Below are 16,296 nucleotides of genomic sequence, written 5' to 3'. Positions count from 1 at the left end.
CTTTTGAATGTTGTTTCTTTATTTTCAAAATGACATACGATTCCTTATCAATTAGTATTTATCATCACACAATGGCAGTGAAATATTTATCCGTTCTAGAAGATACGACAGTTTTGAGTGTGATCATACATCAGTCTTTGTAGATTATTTCAAAAAATCGATAAGGCATTGTTCATTTTTCATAAATTTTCGATTCTGTAGCTTAATTATTAAATTTTTAATATTATTTAAGATAGGGCATGATTGTTGCGGATAAACTCACAGAAAGTAACGAATGGAATAACAAACATAAAAATTTCTCACTTTTAAAATCCATTGTTTGTACAGAAATTGGAATAGTTAATCCAATAGACAATACATATCAATAGCAACGGCGGCGAGCCTCTCAATTAGAATCAAAATGACTCAAAGAGTAGTTCCTTGAGTTCTTTCTGTTTGGATAGAGTTAGTTTAGTGAAATCAATTTATGCCGAATTTTAGTGTCATCTAATAAACTTGAAACCTTTTATCACTTCTCGTGACTGATACCATAAATATGGGTAATTATGTTGTCTTTCTTTGCTATTGTAATCGTTATGCGAATCATTGTTTTCGTGAATTATCTGCGGAAAGTCGTGGTAAATTTTTATAACGTTTTTACAATGACAATTTACGACCTCGGATGAATTCTGTCTGAATTTAATTGCAAAGCATGTTGTTGCTTGAGTCGGCGGAATATATTGTGGTTTTGGTAAAAAAAAATCAGACGTTGGATTACTGTCGCTTTTTTGTAGTAGCACAAACGTGTTGGTCACACCGAGAGGCACCGTCATCGCTTCTTGAAATTCTTCGCATTCGACAATTGATCTGCACAGAAAAATCAGAAAGAAAATTATTTCATCTCATCTGAGAATATTTTGTTTGGTCCACCAACTTTTTCGCTAACTATTCTGTTATATGAGCATTTTACTTGTTCTTGGTAATCTGACTCATCCATATAAATCAAGTCATTTTATGTGGGCACTGGCAATTGGAATTGTGAGTCTTGAGTCTTGTGTAGTTTAAGTAAAAAATTTTGAGTCGATATAGCTCAATATACTTGGCACAAAAACTGGGATAATTTTTACAACGAAACCGACTGTCTGGAAAATAGATTTTCGATCATTTTACAAGCTTTTACTAATTAAAAAAAAATATTCTTCAATGATTCTCAATTTTTGGAAGATCTGTACTCAAGAATACAAATATTTTCTGCTAATTTAGAAGTTTTTATTTACAATTTATTATTTACTTATCAAAAGTGCTCAATTCAAGCTCAAACCATCTACTGGCAAAGGGATATGAGTTTACAGTTTTTTGTTGCAAAATATAAAGCTTTTGTGATTTTAAAAAATTATTTTAGTGCTTAAAGCAAACCATAGGTTTAAGGTCTTTTTGAACTCCAACAATGAGTATGTGACCAGAACTATGATTGTCCAATTTTCAAGACCATTTAAAATAAGTAATAACATTTGCTTCTATCGTATGAAAAATGCAATTGTTTCTTCGACTTGTTGTATAAAAATTATAATTTCCTGGGTAATTTAAAATGAGCTCATCTGCTATCTGTGGTTTTAGATTGTGATGTTTAACTCTCATAACAATAAATGTAAGTAAAACAGAACCTCACCTCATGAGATTTAAAAGTGGTTTCCTCGAAGAATGTTGGTACTCCATATGACACCGACTGTTCAATATTTCCTGAGGCAATTCCAGTCGGACGCATAATTTGGGAGACAACATAGTTGCTCCTATAATAACAATGACTTCTCGAACTTCGCAGCCGTTAGTATGGAGCTGCGAGGTTAGATTTTCTGAAATATTTCTCAACGCTGCAAGTACAGTTTTAGTGGAACTTGCATTTTTGTCGTTCGGCTTCAATCTCGTTTGTAATTCTGTTAAGGTGTCGAACGAGAATGGAATTTGTTCTTTTTCGTAGAGTATATATTTAATGAATTCCATTATAAGTTTTGAACACGAATCACTGGTCAAGGGCTCGTCCAGGGATACCGAAATACATGTTTCATACTGTTTCTTCCTTGCGAACATTTTTATTTTAAACATACACAATGTTCATAGGAATTTGTCACTAAACATTCCAGAGTTTTGAACAGTCTTTCAATATGAACCTAACCAAATTGTATTATAGGCTTTCGGAACTTGTGAATGCCCAATCGGATCCATATATGAAAATTACTTATACCACTTTTTTACACATATATGAAAAATACGTTGAATTATGTTTGCAGTGCTAAGATCAGAAAATTGTTTCATTTGGTTTGACTCAATTATTCAATTGTGTATTGTATTTTGTTTTACGATTATACTTTTCACGACTGTGTAAATGGCGGCGTTCCGGCGTAGGTTATAATCAGAAATTGAGAACTTGTTAAATTCTACACATACGTCGCTTCAATCGATTGGCGGGTAAAATTGATTTTTCTGAATTTCCATATCCAGATATTAGTGAGCGTATGAAACTATTTTTTCCGAAATATGTTCATGGAACTTTGTTTTTTGAAATTTTATTTTAGGATTTACCGAGCCAAGCGGCCAAGCCTAAGAATGCGGAGTGAACGTGAAGAGAGACCATAAATATGTAAACATAACACACCAAACGAGAGCAAGCGAAAAATTAGCAATATTTCATGATCACGAACGTATTGCAACTTTTGTTTGTCTACTGGAAAAAAAATCGTTATAACTGGACACCGTTGGTTTATTTAATTCATTTTGCACGATGCAAAGATATGTATTATTGTTTTTCAGTCTGATAAATTAATCAATCGGCCGAGTTCACGGAGGTACTATCATATCATATATATAGCATTGGTATCAGCAAAGGGCAGCAAGGGGAGTATGTATGGAAGTATGATATGTGATAAGTGCATGAGTATATGGATCTATGAATGTAGTTTGCTTCTGCACCGTCGCCACCACCAGTGTTTTTGTTTGCTTGCTCCGTTGCTCCGCATACTTTTGGCTTTTAGGCGCTTTCCCGATAGTCCGGTATTGTCATTATAAAAGCATGGAATCTCCGCTAGAAAAGGTTGAACTTGAAGCCGACGTTTATATGGCATGCTTGCAACATGCCTTTACCACTGAAAATTTCGAAGTTATGGGTCTTCTCATAGGAAATGTATGCATGTTTTTGAATTTTGTATTACATTGTAATTTCATGTTTTAATTGGTCTATAGTTATCCGTAATAATTGTGTATATCTTCGGAAAAAAACTTTGTTATCTCTAGTTGAATTCGTACTTCTTTGTAATTTCGTTAAACGTCAATAATATTTTTAAAGTTGCGATAATATATAAATTCTGTGAATCTGGAATATTAGAAAATGAAAAACTCGATAGTTTTTTTTGTAATTATTATAGTTGGAACATGGCACGGCCAACATATCAGCATTGATAAATCTACGAAGACTAGATAAAAAAAAGGACCGTGTTGAAATTTCACCTGAACAACTATTGAAAGCCGCTACTGAAGCAGAACGTTTGACCGCAGAGCTGCAGCGTCCAATGAGAGTTTTGGGCTGGTATCATTCACATCCGCATATTACTGTCGTTCCTTCTCACGTTGGTAAGGTTGAAAAGTTAAATGAAAGTTTCAATTTAAAATGGTTTGAAAAACTGAGGAATTTACAATAAATTATAATAAATTGAGTTCACCTAATAGAAGTTCTATATAAAAAAAATATTATTGATAGAAAAAAGTATGAACTCATAAAAGTAAAAAAAATGAATAACTTATTCCAAAGGAATAAAATATAATTATGAAAGTATTAAATAGGAAAACTTTTATATTGTAGATGTGTGTACTCAGGCAAGTTATCAGATGATGGAACGAGGCTTTGTTGGACTTATATTTTCGGTTTTCAATGAAGCTAAAGATACAAAGGTAAATGTGAAACATAAAGGTGAATAGGAGGTAGCTGTTTTGAGATTTTTTTCAAAATTTTGAATGGACGATATATGCGTCAGAACTAAATATGTTCACATTGATTGGAATGAAGCGCAGAAAATGTTGATCATAGACAGGTCAACAGAGAAAGCAATATAAGAAGGCTATCGTAGTTCAACTCGAGTTTTTTATGTTTTTATGTATAGGAACAAGAAGTCCAATTGATTTGTTTCCAATCAAAAGGAAGAGAGGATTTCGTTGAAATACCCTTAGAAATAATTGGGACGACGGAAATATCTGACAGATGTTTGAGGGTACGTTTAGTGACGATACAAAATTATTTATTCCATTTTTGACAAAGAACAGTGAACACGTCATTTTATTTTATTTAAGTGAATTATATCATTTTCAACACAGACAATGACTGATGTTCCAAGGATTCTTGTTCAGGAAGAAGAGGATACCGCCGAATCTTGTAAAGGACATCCGGATATTCTTGCTTCCATTCACAATGATGCTGGTAAGTAAATATTGATTATTTCAGGTATATAAAAGAAAAAACAATGGTAGCCATTGTAAAAAATGTATTAATACAAAATCAAATATTTTTATAAATGAAATGCTTCACCATTTGTGTTGTTGGATAAATTCAATGAAATCAGGACTCTAATTATTAGAATAATTTTACGACTTATGACGTGCACAGAAAAAAATTTCAAAGCAATCTGATATTTTTTACAATGCATCTTTATTTATGTAATAATTTTTTAGTAAGCCGAAATAACATTGTTAGGAAAACGTCAATAGTAGTCTCGTTGATGAAATCCATTAAAAAGATTTGTGGAAACAAGTGTCGTTGAAAATTCACCGAGATTTATCTCGGGCAATCCCGCATAGCAATGCATCTGCCGGTATTTGTGTCCCGAACGAACCCTGAGTCAAGATCACATCTACAATCCTCATCAGCACAAGTCTGTAGAGATGGTAGAAAATTTAATTAGGATTACATCGAATTAACAGATCTTCATATTCATTAGATAATTCTCAATGTTAAATGTTGGCTCATTATTTTTTAATGAGTAGGTAGTAGGACCATTAGTTGTCATTCGTTAAATTTCTTGAAATTTATCAATGGAGTTAAAAAATGTTGTTGTCAAAGTTTGATGAAAAGAACTGCATATTATATTAAACAAATGGGAGCAAAAAGACTTACAATGATTGAGCACATTTCTGGGGTGTAGGGATATTCGCACGTGCCTTCACATCTTGTTCCGCATGTGCCAAGAATTTCATTGCCTTTACAGGTTTTTGGTGGACACATTGATGGTGGAATACAAGAATCAGTTTCTTCGTTTCGCAAATACCCTTCTTTACACTGACAGCCATTACCAGAGCACGTCTGCGTATTATTACATTCGGTATTATTATTGAATTTAAAAAATGAACAAATTCTGATTGTTATTCGATTTTGAAAAAAGCATAGTTGTTTTAGTATCTAATGAAATCATAAGGAACCACTTGACACTTACTGTTGCTGCACATCTTGACAAATCTGGTTTGTTGCAAGTTCCCTCACAGATTCTTCCACAATTGCCAAGTTGTTCGTTCATGCCACAAGCCAACGTACTTTTTGCAGCTAAGCAAAATATTATACTAAAATAGTGTTAGAGTTGAGGAAGGTCTTGGATTTAATAGAATATAATGATATTTCAACGTTTCGTTATCTTAATCAATTCTTTTTCAGATTCTCAACTAACTAGAACAATCTTTTTTCATAGATAAAGCTAGGATTTTTTCAACTTTTTAATAGAAATTGAACATGATTTTCATAGAGAATAAAAATTATAAACTTCTCCGATGATGGGGAGCACATTTTGAAAATGAAAAATTTGGAAAAATTTACTTACAGATAGCCAAGATAGCAATTATCGGAAAAACGATAGCTGATATTGGAGGCATGTTGGTTTCTGGAAACAGTGCAATACTAAAGTATTTTGAGCATCAATCCCCAGTTTTTATTCGTCTTTTCTCTCCCTCTTTTTTTTTGATAATATGTTTTGTAGTCATTATTTGTGCCATTCATTTTTTTCAAGTTATGTCACTGCATCCGTTCTTACTCACTATATAAACATTGTAAATTATTGTACAATATCGAGACGAAAAAATAAGGAATGAATTGGTACATTTTTACTCATTCTACGTCATGATGAATAGGAGTCTGGCGTAAACGTAAGTCGAAATGTAGCTTGTATATATACAAACGTTGCAGACTTCGTGATTGAATGACGGTGACTCAATGAAGGAAAACATTTAGGAATGACAAAAAAATCATCAAACTGCGTATGTTAATGATTTACGGTATTGTAGATGAATTATATTTATTTACCCATTTTTTTCAACCTCCTTTCAGTTTACGTTGAAAAAAAAAAACAATGGACTAGACCACTTTCCGATTCGTGTTGCAAATTTTATTGTCAATAATTATGATGATTATCGATAATAAACTTAAGATCCGATATTCATTACTGAGGTCGATTATGATATTATATAAGTATCGATAAAGAATGGAATGACAATTACAACCGTTATTACATCAGTTAATATAAAACTCCTTTGTTTTCTACTTTTTTTTTCAGTGAGAACTCGTGCTTTGATACATATAACGGATACGATCACGAAACCTCTTATACAGGCACTAGAGACAAGAATTGAGATGAACAAGATTCGGGCGGGTCTTCTTCGCAATCGCCTTGAAGAAATGCGTCAAATCTATAGCGAACAGTGTTTGTAATTCAAATAAAGAAGAGACATCGGAAATTCAATGAGAAGGTGAATATGGATAGGATAGAAAGGAAAGCGAGGAGGAAAGAAAAAAAAATAAATTGTGAAATAACGAATTGAATTGTTTTCAGAACTCTTGTTTTCATTCGTATTACATATGTATTTTTATTAACACCAATACAAGGTAACGCGAATCTAAATTTTCAGAAAATTGGTACATTAACGAGGACAGATTTACATTAAAACCGATAGAATTTTTCTTTTTTTCTTTATTTTTTTTTGCATTTTTCTCTCGCGATTTACCACCTCTTGTCAATTTTTATTCATAATTTTTTTTTTCACTTCATTCTATGTTTACTCTTTGCCGAGTTATAACTCATCGATACGAATCTTCGAAGTGCGCAGAATTTTTCTTTAACAACGATTTATATTGATTAAAACATTATTTTTCTTTGCGTCAGACGTGGCTTGCCAACTATTATAATTACAAGATTAAAAGTTTGTGACTTTTGTTAGTCGACAGTAAATTCGCCTTTCTTCAAATAATTATGACTTTATGGTTAGATTCATCATTTGTTTCTCCATACATTTTAACCATTCAGAGAATCTCCTCGATGTTTCGGGTTAACAAATTGACGCTGAAATGAACGAGACATCGTTAGCCCGAGTACTTCGAGTCACAAAATTTTTAAAACCATTTTCTTTTGTTAATCGGTTAATTATTAAATAATGTACAATATTTGCTATGAGATCGTTCGCGGTCAACTCGTTGCTTGCCTAAAAATAATGGGGGAAGGGGATAATACCGCTTAGGACGAAATATAGTTTCTATTCCCGAGATCGATAATAAATCTAATAATTCTCTGACCCCCTTTTCTCCTCATAGTCTGTCGTGTTTCTTACGGCAACGGTGAATTTTCCGTATTTCTTTAACGGCTGTTAGTGAAAACGTATGAGTTGATCGATTTTCATTTCTTTTCTTTTTGAGAATGACTAGTACTTGCACGTATAATGGTTATGAAAAAATCGCACGGGGGCGCGTTATTAGTTAGCGTACGATTCAAAAGTAACAGGACCGCGGATTTTTAATTATAATGATTTTTTTTTCATCTTATTAAATAATAATTATTCGACTACTATATTATCGGGATAGGCATAATTTACTTAGTTGAATTTTATCGTGAAAAATTATTTTCTTCGGATTGCATAACACTGCTTTCTTTTTCACTATTAATTATTTGTTTGTTTGATGATTTTTAATACTCTATCAATACTTTTCGTGGTAAACACAATGCAACTCGATATTTTACAAAATTCCCTTTTTTTTTGTCTCGTTTCAGTGCAGGTTCTTTTGACATCGATGTTTTTATTTTTGATATTCAATTTGCGTTCAGAGAACACATAGATCTGGAAGATTTGAAAAATATAAAACAGCAAATTTTTTTCGAAAAACTATTGGAGTAATCGGATGAAAGTTTCTTTCGGATGTAAATATGAGATGTTCTACGCCATCTCGCTCAACCGTGACCCTGGCCATTGAAATTCTTGAAATTTCTATATAAAATCGTATTTATATAAAGGAATAACCCAAACCAATTTGTGCTTTTTTTTTTCGGAAAATTATAAATTTTGAAAGACTTGAGATGAAGAATTAGAAATTCCGTTTGTATATTCTTTTTGTTATGTACTAGTTTATAAATAATTTTCAAAAAAATAAAGAATGGCCGCGGAGATCACAGTTAAGCGAAATGGCATGGAATGCTTTTTAATCATTTAAAAAGAGGTTTACAATTTCGTTTTATAAGAAATAAGGTTGTCGTCATGAAGCTTTTTTCTTAGAAAAAGGGTTAAAACGATGAGTATAGCTATAACAGGAGAGCTAGATTCTAAACACCGCGCTAATGTCCGATGGTTCAGAGCCAATACCAATAAATTTGATTTTTGACAACATGGTTTACTTTTAAACAAATGGATGACAATTACAAGGATACTATGTTCCAATCTATTGTAATGAAAAAAAAACTAGCCATAAAAAAGTATTCGATATAGGTTAATATAGTTAAATGTGGAATGATTATGAGAAATTTCTAAAAAAGCGGTCGAGTCGTTTCCGAAATTCTTCTTGAACGGAATTTTGAAACGGTAGACTATTTATGAAACCGTTGGTTCTGTTGTTGGCCACTTTTCGTATGAAAACCGTTGGAAATATTTCGCGAAATGTTAAGGTTCCGGTCATGAAAACTCCTTATCCGATTGCTTCGATTTCCAAAAAAAAAATGCTTCCAATGATTTTCTCACTTCTAGGTGCACAATGTATCCTTAAATATTGGATTCTAAAATCTTCGTCAGTTATCTCTTCATTGATGTCGTTCTTCTCGTTCAACTAACGTGCCACATGGATTTAATCTTTGATTGATAAGGACACTCCGTTATAATTGTCATTTGATTATAATTATTATTATTACTTCTTCGTTATATCGAAACTTACGAATGTTCCGTTTTTCGTCATATTTTTTCGTTATTTGAAAATGCTTATTTACAGGAGCGTACAGACCCAACGACTTCGAGAAAAACCAAGATTATTAAATAGAAGAGTTAATAAAGATGATCGATCAAAAATTTTTCTTCCTATCCTCTCGAATTTGTTCGCATCACCTCTCGGAAAATCGTCAATCGATATTATGTTTTTTATTTCTGTTTTAAAAACGTCAACGCCCGTGTAATCATTTTTTTTTCGTTTTTACGCGGTTTTTATTATTTTTTAAAATACGGATTCGGCGGAGCGCGAAAGATGTATAGGATGCGATGGGCTACGTGCTAAACGTTTGCGAGGCAGCTTTTCGAGCGTGTCCAGTAACTTTGTGAAGTCAGGACGATTTTCCGGCCGATAAGACCAACATAACATCAATATATCCTGTCAACAAAGGGATAGCATGCTTTAAAAAACTTTTTTTTATTATGAATTACATCAAGTTGAGAACCGAACAACGAATCATTTCAAATTTTAGTGGTTCTCTATTTTTCATAGAACATGTTAATGCATTATTTTGAAATGTATTTTTGTTTTCTTTTTTTTTTTTTCATAGCTACCTTGACGTCACGCGATGCCTCAAGATTCGCGAGTGTCTGCTTCATTCCTTTCCCAACCTGCCAAATAATGGCTTCGGGTGGTTGTCCTTTAAACGGCCATTCGCCGCAAAGCAACTCGTACCAAACGGTACTTAAAAAATTTGAAACAATTTATATTTATGAAAATTTGTTCTCGAATTTTTGAAGTTTTTTGAAAATTCTTACCCAAAGGCATAAACATCCGAAGACTCTGAGAAGGGCAATTCTTCTTGATCACGATTTTGTTGAGGTCGAAGACGTCGCACAATTTCCGGTGCAAGGTAACATAACCAACCGGGTGGAATGCTCAAACCGTTTCCCTTTCTATAATACGTTTTGTAGAATTGAACTTTAACCACACGTAATTTTTCTTTTTTTTTTCTCAATATAAATACATATTTTTTTATTAAGCAAATATAATTTAAAAAAAGTTGAATTATTACCTGTTACCGTAGCAAAGTTTTGTAACGCTGAAAAGGCCGAAATCGGTTATAACGACCTTACCATTTTCGAGAAAGATATTTTTGCTCTTCAGATCTTTGTGAATAATTCCACGCGCGTGGAGGTACCCCATTCCCTGATTTACAATAAAAGAAAAACGGTCATTCCGTAAAATTCAATCAAGTGAATCGATTGAATAATTCATAGAAAAATTATTACAATGGAGAATCCTTTTAAAGTTACTGGAACCTTATGGGTCGCAGCTCTTATCACAAAGTTAAATATCCACTATAATTGCAATGAAAACCGACGGTAAATAGTACAATTTCAATTACCTGAGAGATCTGTTGGGCAATAATGGTCGTTTTGTTCATATAAAATTTATCTTTGAGCAGATGAATGTGAGTGTAGAGTGTCATGCCTTTACTCATGCTTGTGACAATCGCCAATCGCGGAGGTTTCATACAAGCCCCCATAAATAAAACTAGATTTTCGTGTCTCGTTTTTCGGAATGTTGCAACCTACGAAAATAGAAAAGAATTATAACTTATTTTGATAATCTATAATTAATCTCGTCAACGGAAAATATGGAATGACACTAAAATAGACAAAAACATTATGAAAATTTAATCTTAAAACAACAAGAAATTGAAGTTAATTACCTCTAACTTGAAAGCCTCGAGAGTTTTGTCATCGTCAAGATAATCATCCATGTTTAGTACTTTTATAGCTACGTCACCGTGCCAATTGCCACGATATACTGTACCAAATCGTCCAATACCGATTGGTTCACCGATCTTTAATTCGTCATATGGAATGTCCCATTCTCTCATAGACAACTGTGGGAACAAAACGAGTTAATCATTGAGTTTCAGTATTGAAAAATTAAAAGGTATTTCACAATAATGAAAACTTTTCATTAAAGTACAATCATACGTGAAATTGAAATGAAAATGTATCAGTTAAAAGCATAAAACAAAAAACTTATTTCATTTCCGATGAAGAGGAAAATTTGTAGAAATAGTATATTCCAGAAATCAGTTCAAATCTTACTTCGAACAAGTAATTGATGTACTCACGCTATTTTGTCGAGGCCATCGACTATCGCCCGGCTCACCGTCCGAAACCTGGGAGTCCTGAGAATCCACTCTCACGGGTGTGCGTTCGGAATCTGTGCTCACACTTCCTGAACCGGAAATACTCACGGTACGATCGCTGTCACTTGACATTGTTGTGCCCTCGAGTTGATGATTCCCCAACATGATGCCTCTATCATTAAGCGTTACGTCTGCAAAACGCATTCACATATTAATATAACTACAATGATTACGTTTATGGAGTAAAAATTTTACATCTTCATTTCTTATTTATTTTACTTCACTAATATAACCTTGCACCAAATATATTTTTATTCGGGAATTTATAACAAAAAAAAAAAAAACAATTAACAACCCAATCAACACCAGATGAAAGAAAAAGTGAAGAATATTTCTCGATAAAGTTTGTATACCTGGAAAATGGAATTGTTGTTTGGTTGTTGCCTGATGCGTTTGGGTTGTGTTGCCTGGTAGCAATGCTGGACTAGAAGGCGTTGAGCTGTTGCAGCTCGAAGTATTTGAACTAGAGTCCGCACCCTTTCAACATCAAAATACATGGATAAGAAAAAAAAAGAATATTGAGAATTTCGAACTGCTTGATAAAACTGAAAAGCGAATCTGCTTGTATTATCTTAAAGCGTTGAATATATAATAAAGCTTTTATTTTATAATCAGTTTACCGGGAACGGCACATTAATAGCTGGATGAGGATAAGTACGGTATCTGCGATCTCTTTGATTCATGGAGTTAAGGATGCTGGGATTATGATGATTCGGTGACGTGATTCCCAGTTTGCTGAGTACGGGTGAAGCGTTGATCATTCCTAGAATAATATAAGTACTTAGCTCGATTAATTTATCATATGTGAATCGAAAGATAAATTGTAAAAACAAAATTTGATTGTAATGTGAGATCATCTCCAGAGTTCCATCTTCGAAGCAAAAATATCTTTTGAATTGGCGACATTTGTAAAAAGTTTCCTGTGAGCATCAATGAAAAATAAGTCGAATTAGTGCCTGTCAAGTGTTATTGTTTTGTAATCTTCATGACTTACCATCTGCTTGTAAAGTTCTCTTAAACTCGTCGAATAATTCCTGAGGTAAGCCACAAGAAGGTGGTACTTTAGATTCGCAGTCTCTGTGACACTTGTACTTGCACTCGGTACATTTTAATCCTGTACCGATGAACATTTGTTTATCGCAATAGTCACACGTTGTCATCATTTTAAAAGTTTTTGTGAAACGATGTGCTATTATGTGACCCATGCCACGCGTCACCGTTGGCGTACGTGGAGACTTTGGCACTTGTAGACTGCTACTCACTGTTTGTTAAGAAAAAAAATTCATTTCAATTCCGTTTTTTTTTCTCATAACACTCAACGTAGACAAAATTTTTCGTTATTGGAATCATTCAATTTTCGAAGTACAGAAAACCGTTGTTGAATATATGTCAACATATTTGACAGTTTAGCAGTTTTTTGATAGAGTTAGAAAAATGCGTTTAGATAGCTTTGGTTGAAAAATGAATAACCTGATCCCTTGTAGCTGTTATCGTCACTTTCGGCGCTCGAATACGGCGGCGATTTAATGGGACTATTCGTGTTTGGCATAAGACTTTCGGTGGTTATGTCGGCGTTGCTGCTGCAAGAACCTGGCTCCGTTGGTAAACGACTTCGTCTACGAGTTTGCAGATGTTCATTGGGGCAGCTGCAAAAAGAAAAGCATGAATTATCTTTATACACTATTTTTCAAGAATTATTCAATACGCTAATTTTGCTTTTAGACTTATCACACATATCTTTTTTTTACCTTGCAGCTGGATCACCATTTTCCAAACGATTCGCCAATTGAGATTCGTGGGATTTTGATTTAGTGAGAGGAAATACTTCGGGTTGTGTCGAATTAGTGTGCAAACCGGTTTGGTGTCTTTTACTGGGTGGAGGTGTCGTTGGAAGTTTAACACCCGGTGCTAAAATAAATCAACACAGTAATACGTCAGTTTACGTAATAATTCAAATTGCTAGGTTTCTACTTTTTTTGTCTATTTGCTTGGCTCACTTCGTTCTTGTCTACCAAGCAATGGTGTCAACGGCGGGCTAGAGGCTGCCAGACATATTATCGAAGATGCTTGACCCAAAGTCTCGCTATTCGAATTATTGTTGTTGTTGTTTTGATACGGAATGCTATCTTCCGTGGGCACTGAAACTCGAGTCACTCGTGATCTTACTGGACGCGGTGATGGACCGCTTCGAAGATGATGACGATCCCAAGAGTCCCAGTATAAATTCATGTCGCTATTTTCCATATCATCTCGCAGTAACACATCTATTTACGTTTTAATAAAATTAAATGATATTCAATACAGCTATAGTAAGTCTGATGAATGGTCATTTGATTACTCATCATTGGATATCAACCTATTGAGAAACTATGTATTCTGAATCAGTTTTTTAATTCTCAAATAATCTATTTTATTATTCAGAAATTATCTGTCTACTCGTGTATGAATTTTTGTAAACATTCCCTTTCTTCAAATAATAAATGTCAATAACTGTTGTTTCTCACCGATATATCGTCGCAAATTGTGCAAAGCACGACAAAGCCTTCTGAGCTCCTCGGCATGACGTTCATTATTTTCTCCAAGGATACCGCTCAATTCATGCTCAGATTTTTCCTTCAGAATTTCTAACGAAACTATTTTAGCGCATACCATTTGTATGGATTCCGGCGTCAAACCCACTACTCTCAGCCATTGTTGAATCGATGGATATTGTCTCATCTCGGCTGGTAAAGAGTCTACAGGCAGCTTAGCTTTCGTCACTAGTTGCTTCGAATATAATTTGATTAATTTTCCCTGAAATTAAATATCGATCTTTTGTATGAATGGATTAAAAGTAAAATTGGAAAGTTATAGAAATTCCATATTCCGAATCTGCTCGTGTTGACATGTCAAGGGTTTCAGTATTTAAAAAAAATTATCATATTATTAGGCAAAATATTATTTCCTGCAGAGGTGAATATATATGAACGAGCTAATGCTGGATGATGTTCTATAGAAATTTTGTTATTGAAGAGGATTCAATACTTAGTACAGGAATTTTGTAGAGAAAATTAAATAAATATTTTTCCAAAGAATTGTATGGGTACATGAATGAATTTTTTTTTCCGAAATTGATAAAAATTTTTAGAAATATGGGATACCTCGATCGAACAAATTATGAGCTCAAGGAAGAATAAAATTTTGAATGAACAAAAACAACTACTTAATAGTGAAAACTTTTTAAAAAATATTTGCACACCTCGAGAGTTCGAATTTCTTGTTGAGTAAGAACAGCACTGGTTGAGCACTGTGTTCTTAGGCCCTCCAGACGATCGGCCGATATATCAATCATCGATTGTACGACGTAAAGGGCACGTCGTATCTCTTCTTCTGCATCCTCGGTGTCCGCCATGCTCTCTCCCTCTCGATTTATTTTGTAGGCGCACACCACTATTTATTTTGTTTATGACTAAAAAAAGTTGAAAAATAAACAGGATTTTTTCTCGGTGCGATTATGTTGAAACGAGATATAAATTTTATTTAGCAATTTTTTCTGTCCCTTCGCGTCGAGCGCTCTATTTCTCTTGTTACGTGCGCTAGGTTTTTTTTATTATATTTCATCCACGCGAAAAGCCTACACGGCGTTTGCCAAAGGTTGCTAATTGTTAACTAACATGATTCGTTGATATTTGTCCGCGTGCGAACGGAGCTATCGAGCCCCGTTCGATTGTACGGGACCGTGGGATTATTCTTATCGCGAATTATTATACGAGTAACCAAAACACTTATCAACATTGACAGCCATCTTGGCGGCCCTAAATCAGTGACGTCAAATGTATTGCGGGTCCCCACTCTTTCTCTCACTCTACTCTACTGATCCGTGCCCCTTCTCTTTAGAACCTCGTCGCCTCCTCGTGTCGTCTTTCTACACACCGTTCGCGTTCCGTGTCGATCAGTCCTGGGGATATTTTACTTCTGGCACATCATGCCCCACCGCAGGGAGATAGCCATACTAAAGGAGAAGAAGATATTTTACTTTTACTTTTGCTCTCTTATTGCTCGAACCTAAATCGCTTGAGCAATTTTTTCTTCTTCATCATTCGGTAAAAAAGGAACATGGGAAGACATTTGAAAGGTATATTTTTCCTTCAAAATCGTTTTACTCAAAAAAAGGAAGCACAAAAGATTTGGTTTTCTAGAGAATTCAGGAAGTTTTCTCCGTCGTGGTTCAAACTCATACGTACACACGCGTTATAAATTCAGATTATAACCGCACCTATGTCGGAAGTAGATGAAAAAATTGAACTCTGTCATCGGTGCATAGGAGAAGAAGAAAAATGAGCACAAGTCGGTCAAACAGTCCACGAAAGGCTGAGCATTGCGCGAATAAGCCCGGAGCCCGGATATTGAATAGACTTTTCGTATGTCAACCGTTCCTCCCGCCGCGTGATCTTTCAAAATCTTGCGCTGCTGCTACTGCTGCTTTTACATTATTTTTATCCTTGACCTGACCACGGTCTTTTCCTGAATGACAGGGGGCCATTTTTTACTATATACCGTTATAAATCAAAGCCGTTATCGACCGGACAATAACTTTTTGTCCACGCTGTCCATGCTTCGTTTGATGGGAAATAGTACCTATAACCTAATTGGAGAGTGCGCGTTTTTTGCATTTCAGTGTGATTTCAGTTCAAATGTTCATTTCGAGCAGTGATGCCATCTAGGTTTCTTGTTACCGACCGCGACGGGACATGAAAACTGCTATATCAATAGCAGAAAATTCATCAATCTTGATATCCAAAGTATATCTTTGTTTTCGTTTGTCGGTATAACAAGCAGTTAAAAAAAAAAAAAAAAGAAATAAACGAATCGTTTGAGTTTCGTAATTTATCCAGCTTGAACTGCT

General features: G+C 34.2%; 4 protein-coding genes across 5 annotated transcripts; 1 reads left to right on the top strand and 3 right to left on the bottom strand.

The window, feature by feature from the left end:
• Position 1: 1 nt before the first annotated feature.
• Positions 2-2,591, bottom strand: LOC122409446 (MAD2L1-binding protein). Its single transcript, XM_043417030.1, has 2 exons — positions 1,649-2,591; positions 2-846 (listed from the first exon to the last, which is right to left on the bottom strand). The coding sequence occupies exons 1-2, from the start codon at positions 2,080-2,082 to the stop codon at positions 483-485; spliced, it is 798 nt and encodes a 265-aa protein (XP_043272965.1). The 5' UTR covers positions 2,083-2,591; the 3' UTR covers positions 2-482.
• Positions 2,592-2,897: 306 nt separating this feature from the next.
• Positions 2,898-6,826, top strand: LOC122409444 (lys-63-specific deubiquitinase BRCC36-like). Of its 2 annotated transcripts, XR_006260686.1 has the most exons (7): positions 2,898-3,157; positions 3,399-3,603; positions 3,833-3,921; positions 4,131-4,238; positions 4,342-4,444; positions 5,229-5,342; positions 6,561-6,746. XR_006260686.1 is itself a non-coding variant. In XM_043417028.1 (6 exons), exons 1-6 carry the CDS (start codon positions 2,924-2,926, stop codon positions 6,713-6,715), a joined length of 894 nt encoding a protein of 297 aa, XP_043272963.1. In that variant the 5' UTR covers positions 2,910-2,923; the 3' UTR covers positions 6,716-6,826. The 2 variants fall into 2 exon arrangements, 1 of the variants encoding a protein (XP_043272963.1); XM_043417028.1 differs by lacking the exon at positions 5,229-5,342 and having other exon boundaries at positions 2,910-3,157; positions 6,561-6,826.
• LOC122409450 (serine protease inhibitor swm-1-like) lies at positions 4,654-6,566 on the bottom strand. Its single transcript, XM_043417035.1, has 5 exons — positions 6,311-6,566; positions 5,832-5,891; positions 5,454-5,560; positions 5,138-5,323; positions 4,654-4,897 (listed from the first exon to the last, which is right to left on the bottom strand). The coding sequence occupies exons 1-5, from the start codon at positions 6,312-6,314 to the stop codon at positions 4,799-4,801; spliced, it is 456 nt and encodes a 151-aa protein (XP_043272970.1). The 5' UTR covers positions 6,315-6,566; the 3' UTR covers positions 4,654-4,798.
• On the bottom strand, positions 6,827-15,268 carry ksr (kinase suppressor of ras). Its single transcript, XM_043417006.1, has 16 exons — positions 15,065-15,268; positions 14,650-14,859; positions 13,916-14,204; positions 13,409-13,675; positions 13,160-13,319; positions 12,882-13,057; positions 12,406-12,672; positions 12,032-12,174; positions 11,765-11,888; positions 11,334-11,542; positions 10,917-11,093; positions 10,590-10,775; positions 10,257-10,390; positions 10,000-10,137; positions 9,796-9,925; positions 6,827-9,619 (listed from the first exon to the last, which is right to left on the bottom strand). The coding sequence occupies exons 2-16, from the start codon at positions 14,800-14,802 to the stop codon at positions 9,467-9,469; spliced, it is 2,706 nt and encodes a 901-aa protein (XP_043272941.1). The 5' UTR covers positions 14,803-14,859; positions 15,065-15,268; the 3' UTR covers positions 6,827-9,466.
• Positions 15,269-16,296: the final 1,028 nt, after the last annotated feature.

This window comes from Venturia canescens, chromosome 4, assembly GCF_019457755.1.
Source record: "Venturia canescens isolate UGA chromosome 4, ASM1945775v1, whole genome shotgun sequence".
Taxonomy (NCBI): domain Eukaryota; kingdom Metazoa; phylum Arthropoda; class Insecta; order Hymenoptera; family Ichneumonidae; genus Venturia; species Venturia canescens.
The sequence above is the reverse complement of the archived record's forward strand: the minus strand, read 5'-3'. Positions and strand labels throughout refer to the sequence as shown.

What these genes read in the sequence shown, in the direction of transcription:
- ksr (XM_043417006.1), bottom strand. Translation starts at nt 14,802, where the DNA reads ATGGCGGACACCGAGGATGCAGAAGAAGAGATACGACGTGCCCTTTAC. An exon ending in GATGGCCTCGACAAAATAGC is followed by an intron (nt 11,094 to 11,333) that starts GTGAGTACATCA and finishes TTGTTCCCACAG; the next exon opens with TTGTCTATGAGAGAATGGGA. An exon ending in AGGCATCGCGTGACGTCAAG is followed by an intron (nt 9,620 to 9,795) that starts GTAGCTATGAAA and finishes CTTTGTTGACAG; the next exon opens with GATATATTGATGTTATGTTG.
- LOC122409444 (XM_043417028.1), top strand. Translation starts at nt 2,924, where the DNA reads ATGAATGTAGTTTGCTTCTGCACCGTCGCCACCACCAGTGTTTTTGTT. An exon ending in TGGGTCTTCTCATAGGAAAT is followed by an intron (nt 3,158 to 3,398) that starts GTATGCATGTTT and finishes TAATTATTATAG; the next exon opens with TTGGAACATGGCACGGCCAA. An exon ending in TTCCATTCACAATGATGCTG is followed by an intron (nt 4,445 to 6,560) that starts GTAAGTAAATAT and finishes TTTTTTTTTCAG; the next exon opens with TGAGAACTCGTGCTTTGATA.
- LOC122409446 (XM_043417030.1), bottom strand. Translation starts at nt 2,082, where the DNA reads ATGTTTAAAATAAAAATGTTCGCAAGGAAGAAACAGTATGAAACATGT. An exon ending in CCACTTTTAAATCTCATGAG is followed by an intron (nt 847 to 1,648) that starts GTGAGGTTCTGT and finishes TTTTCTGTGCAG; the next exon opens with ATCAATTGTCGAATGCGAAG.
- LOC122409450 (XM_043417035.1), bottom strand. An exon ending in AATTGCTATCTTGGCTATCT is followed by an intron (nt 5,561 to 5,831) that starts GTAAGTAAATTT and finishes TATTTTGCTTAG; the next exon opens with CTGCAAAAAGTACGTTGGCT. An exon ending in CAGAAATGTGCTCAATCATT is followed by an intron (nt 4,898 to 5,137) that starts GTAAGTCTTTTT and finishes CCATCTCTACAG; the next exon opens with ACTTGTGCTGATGAGGATTG.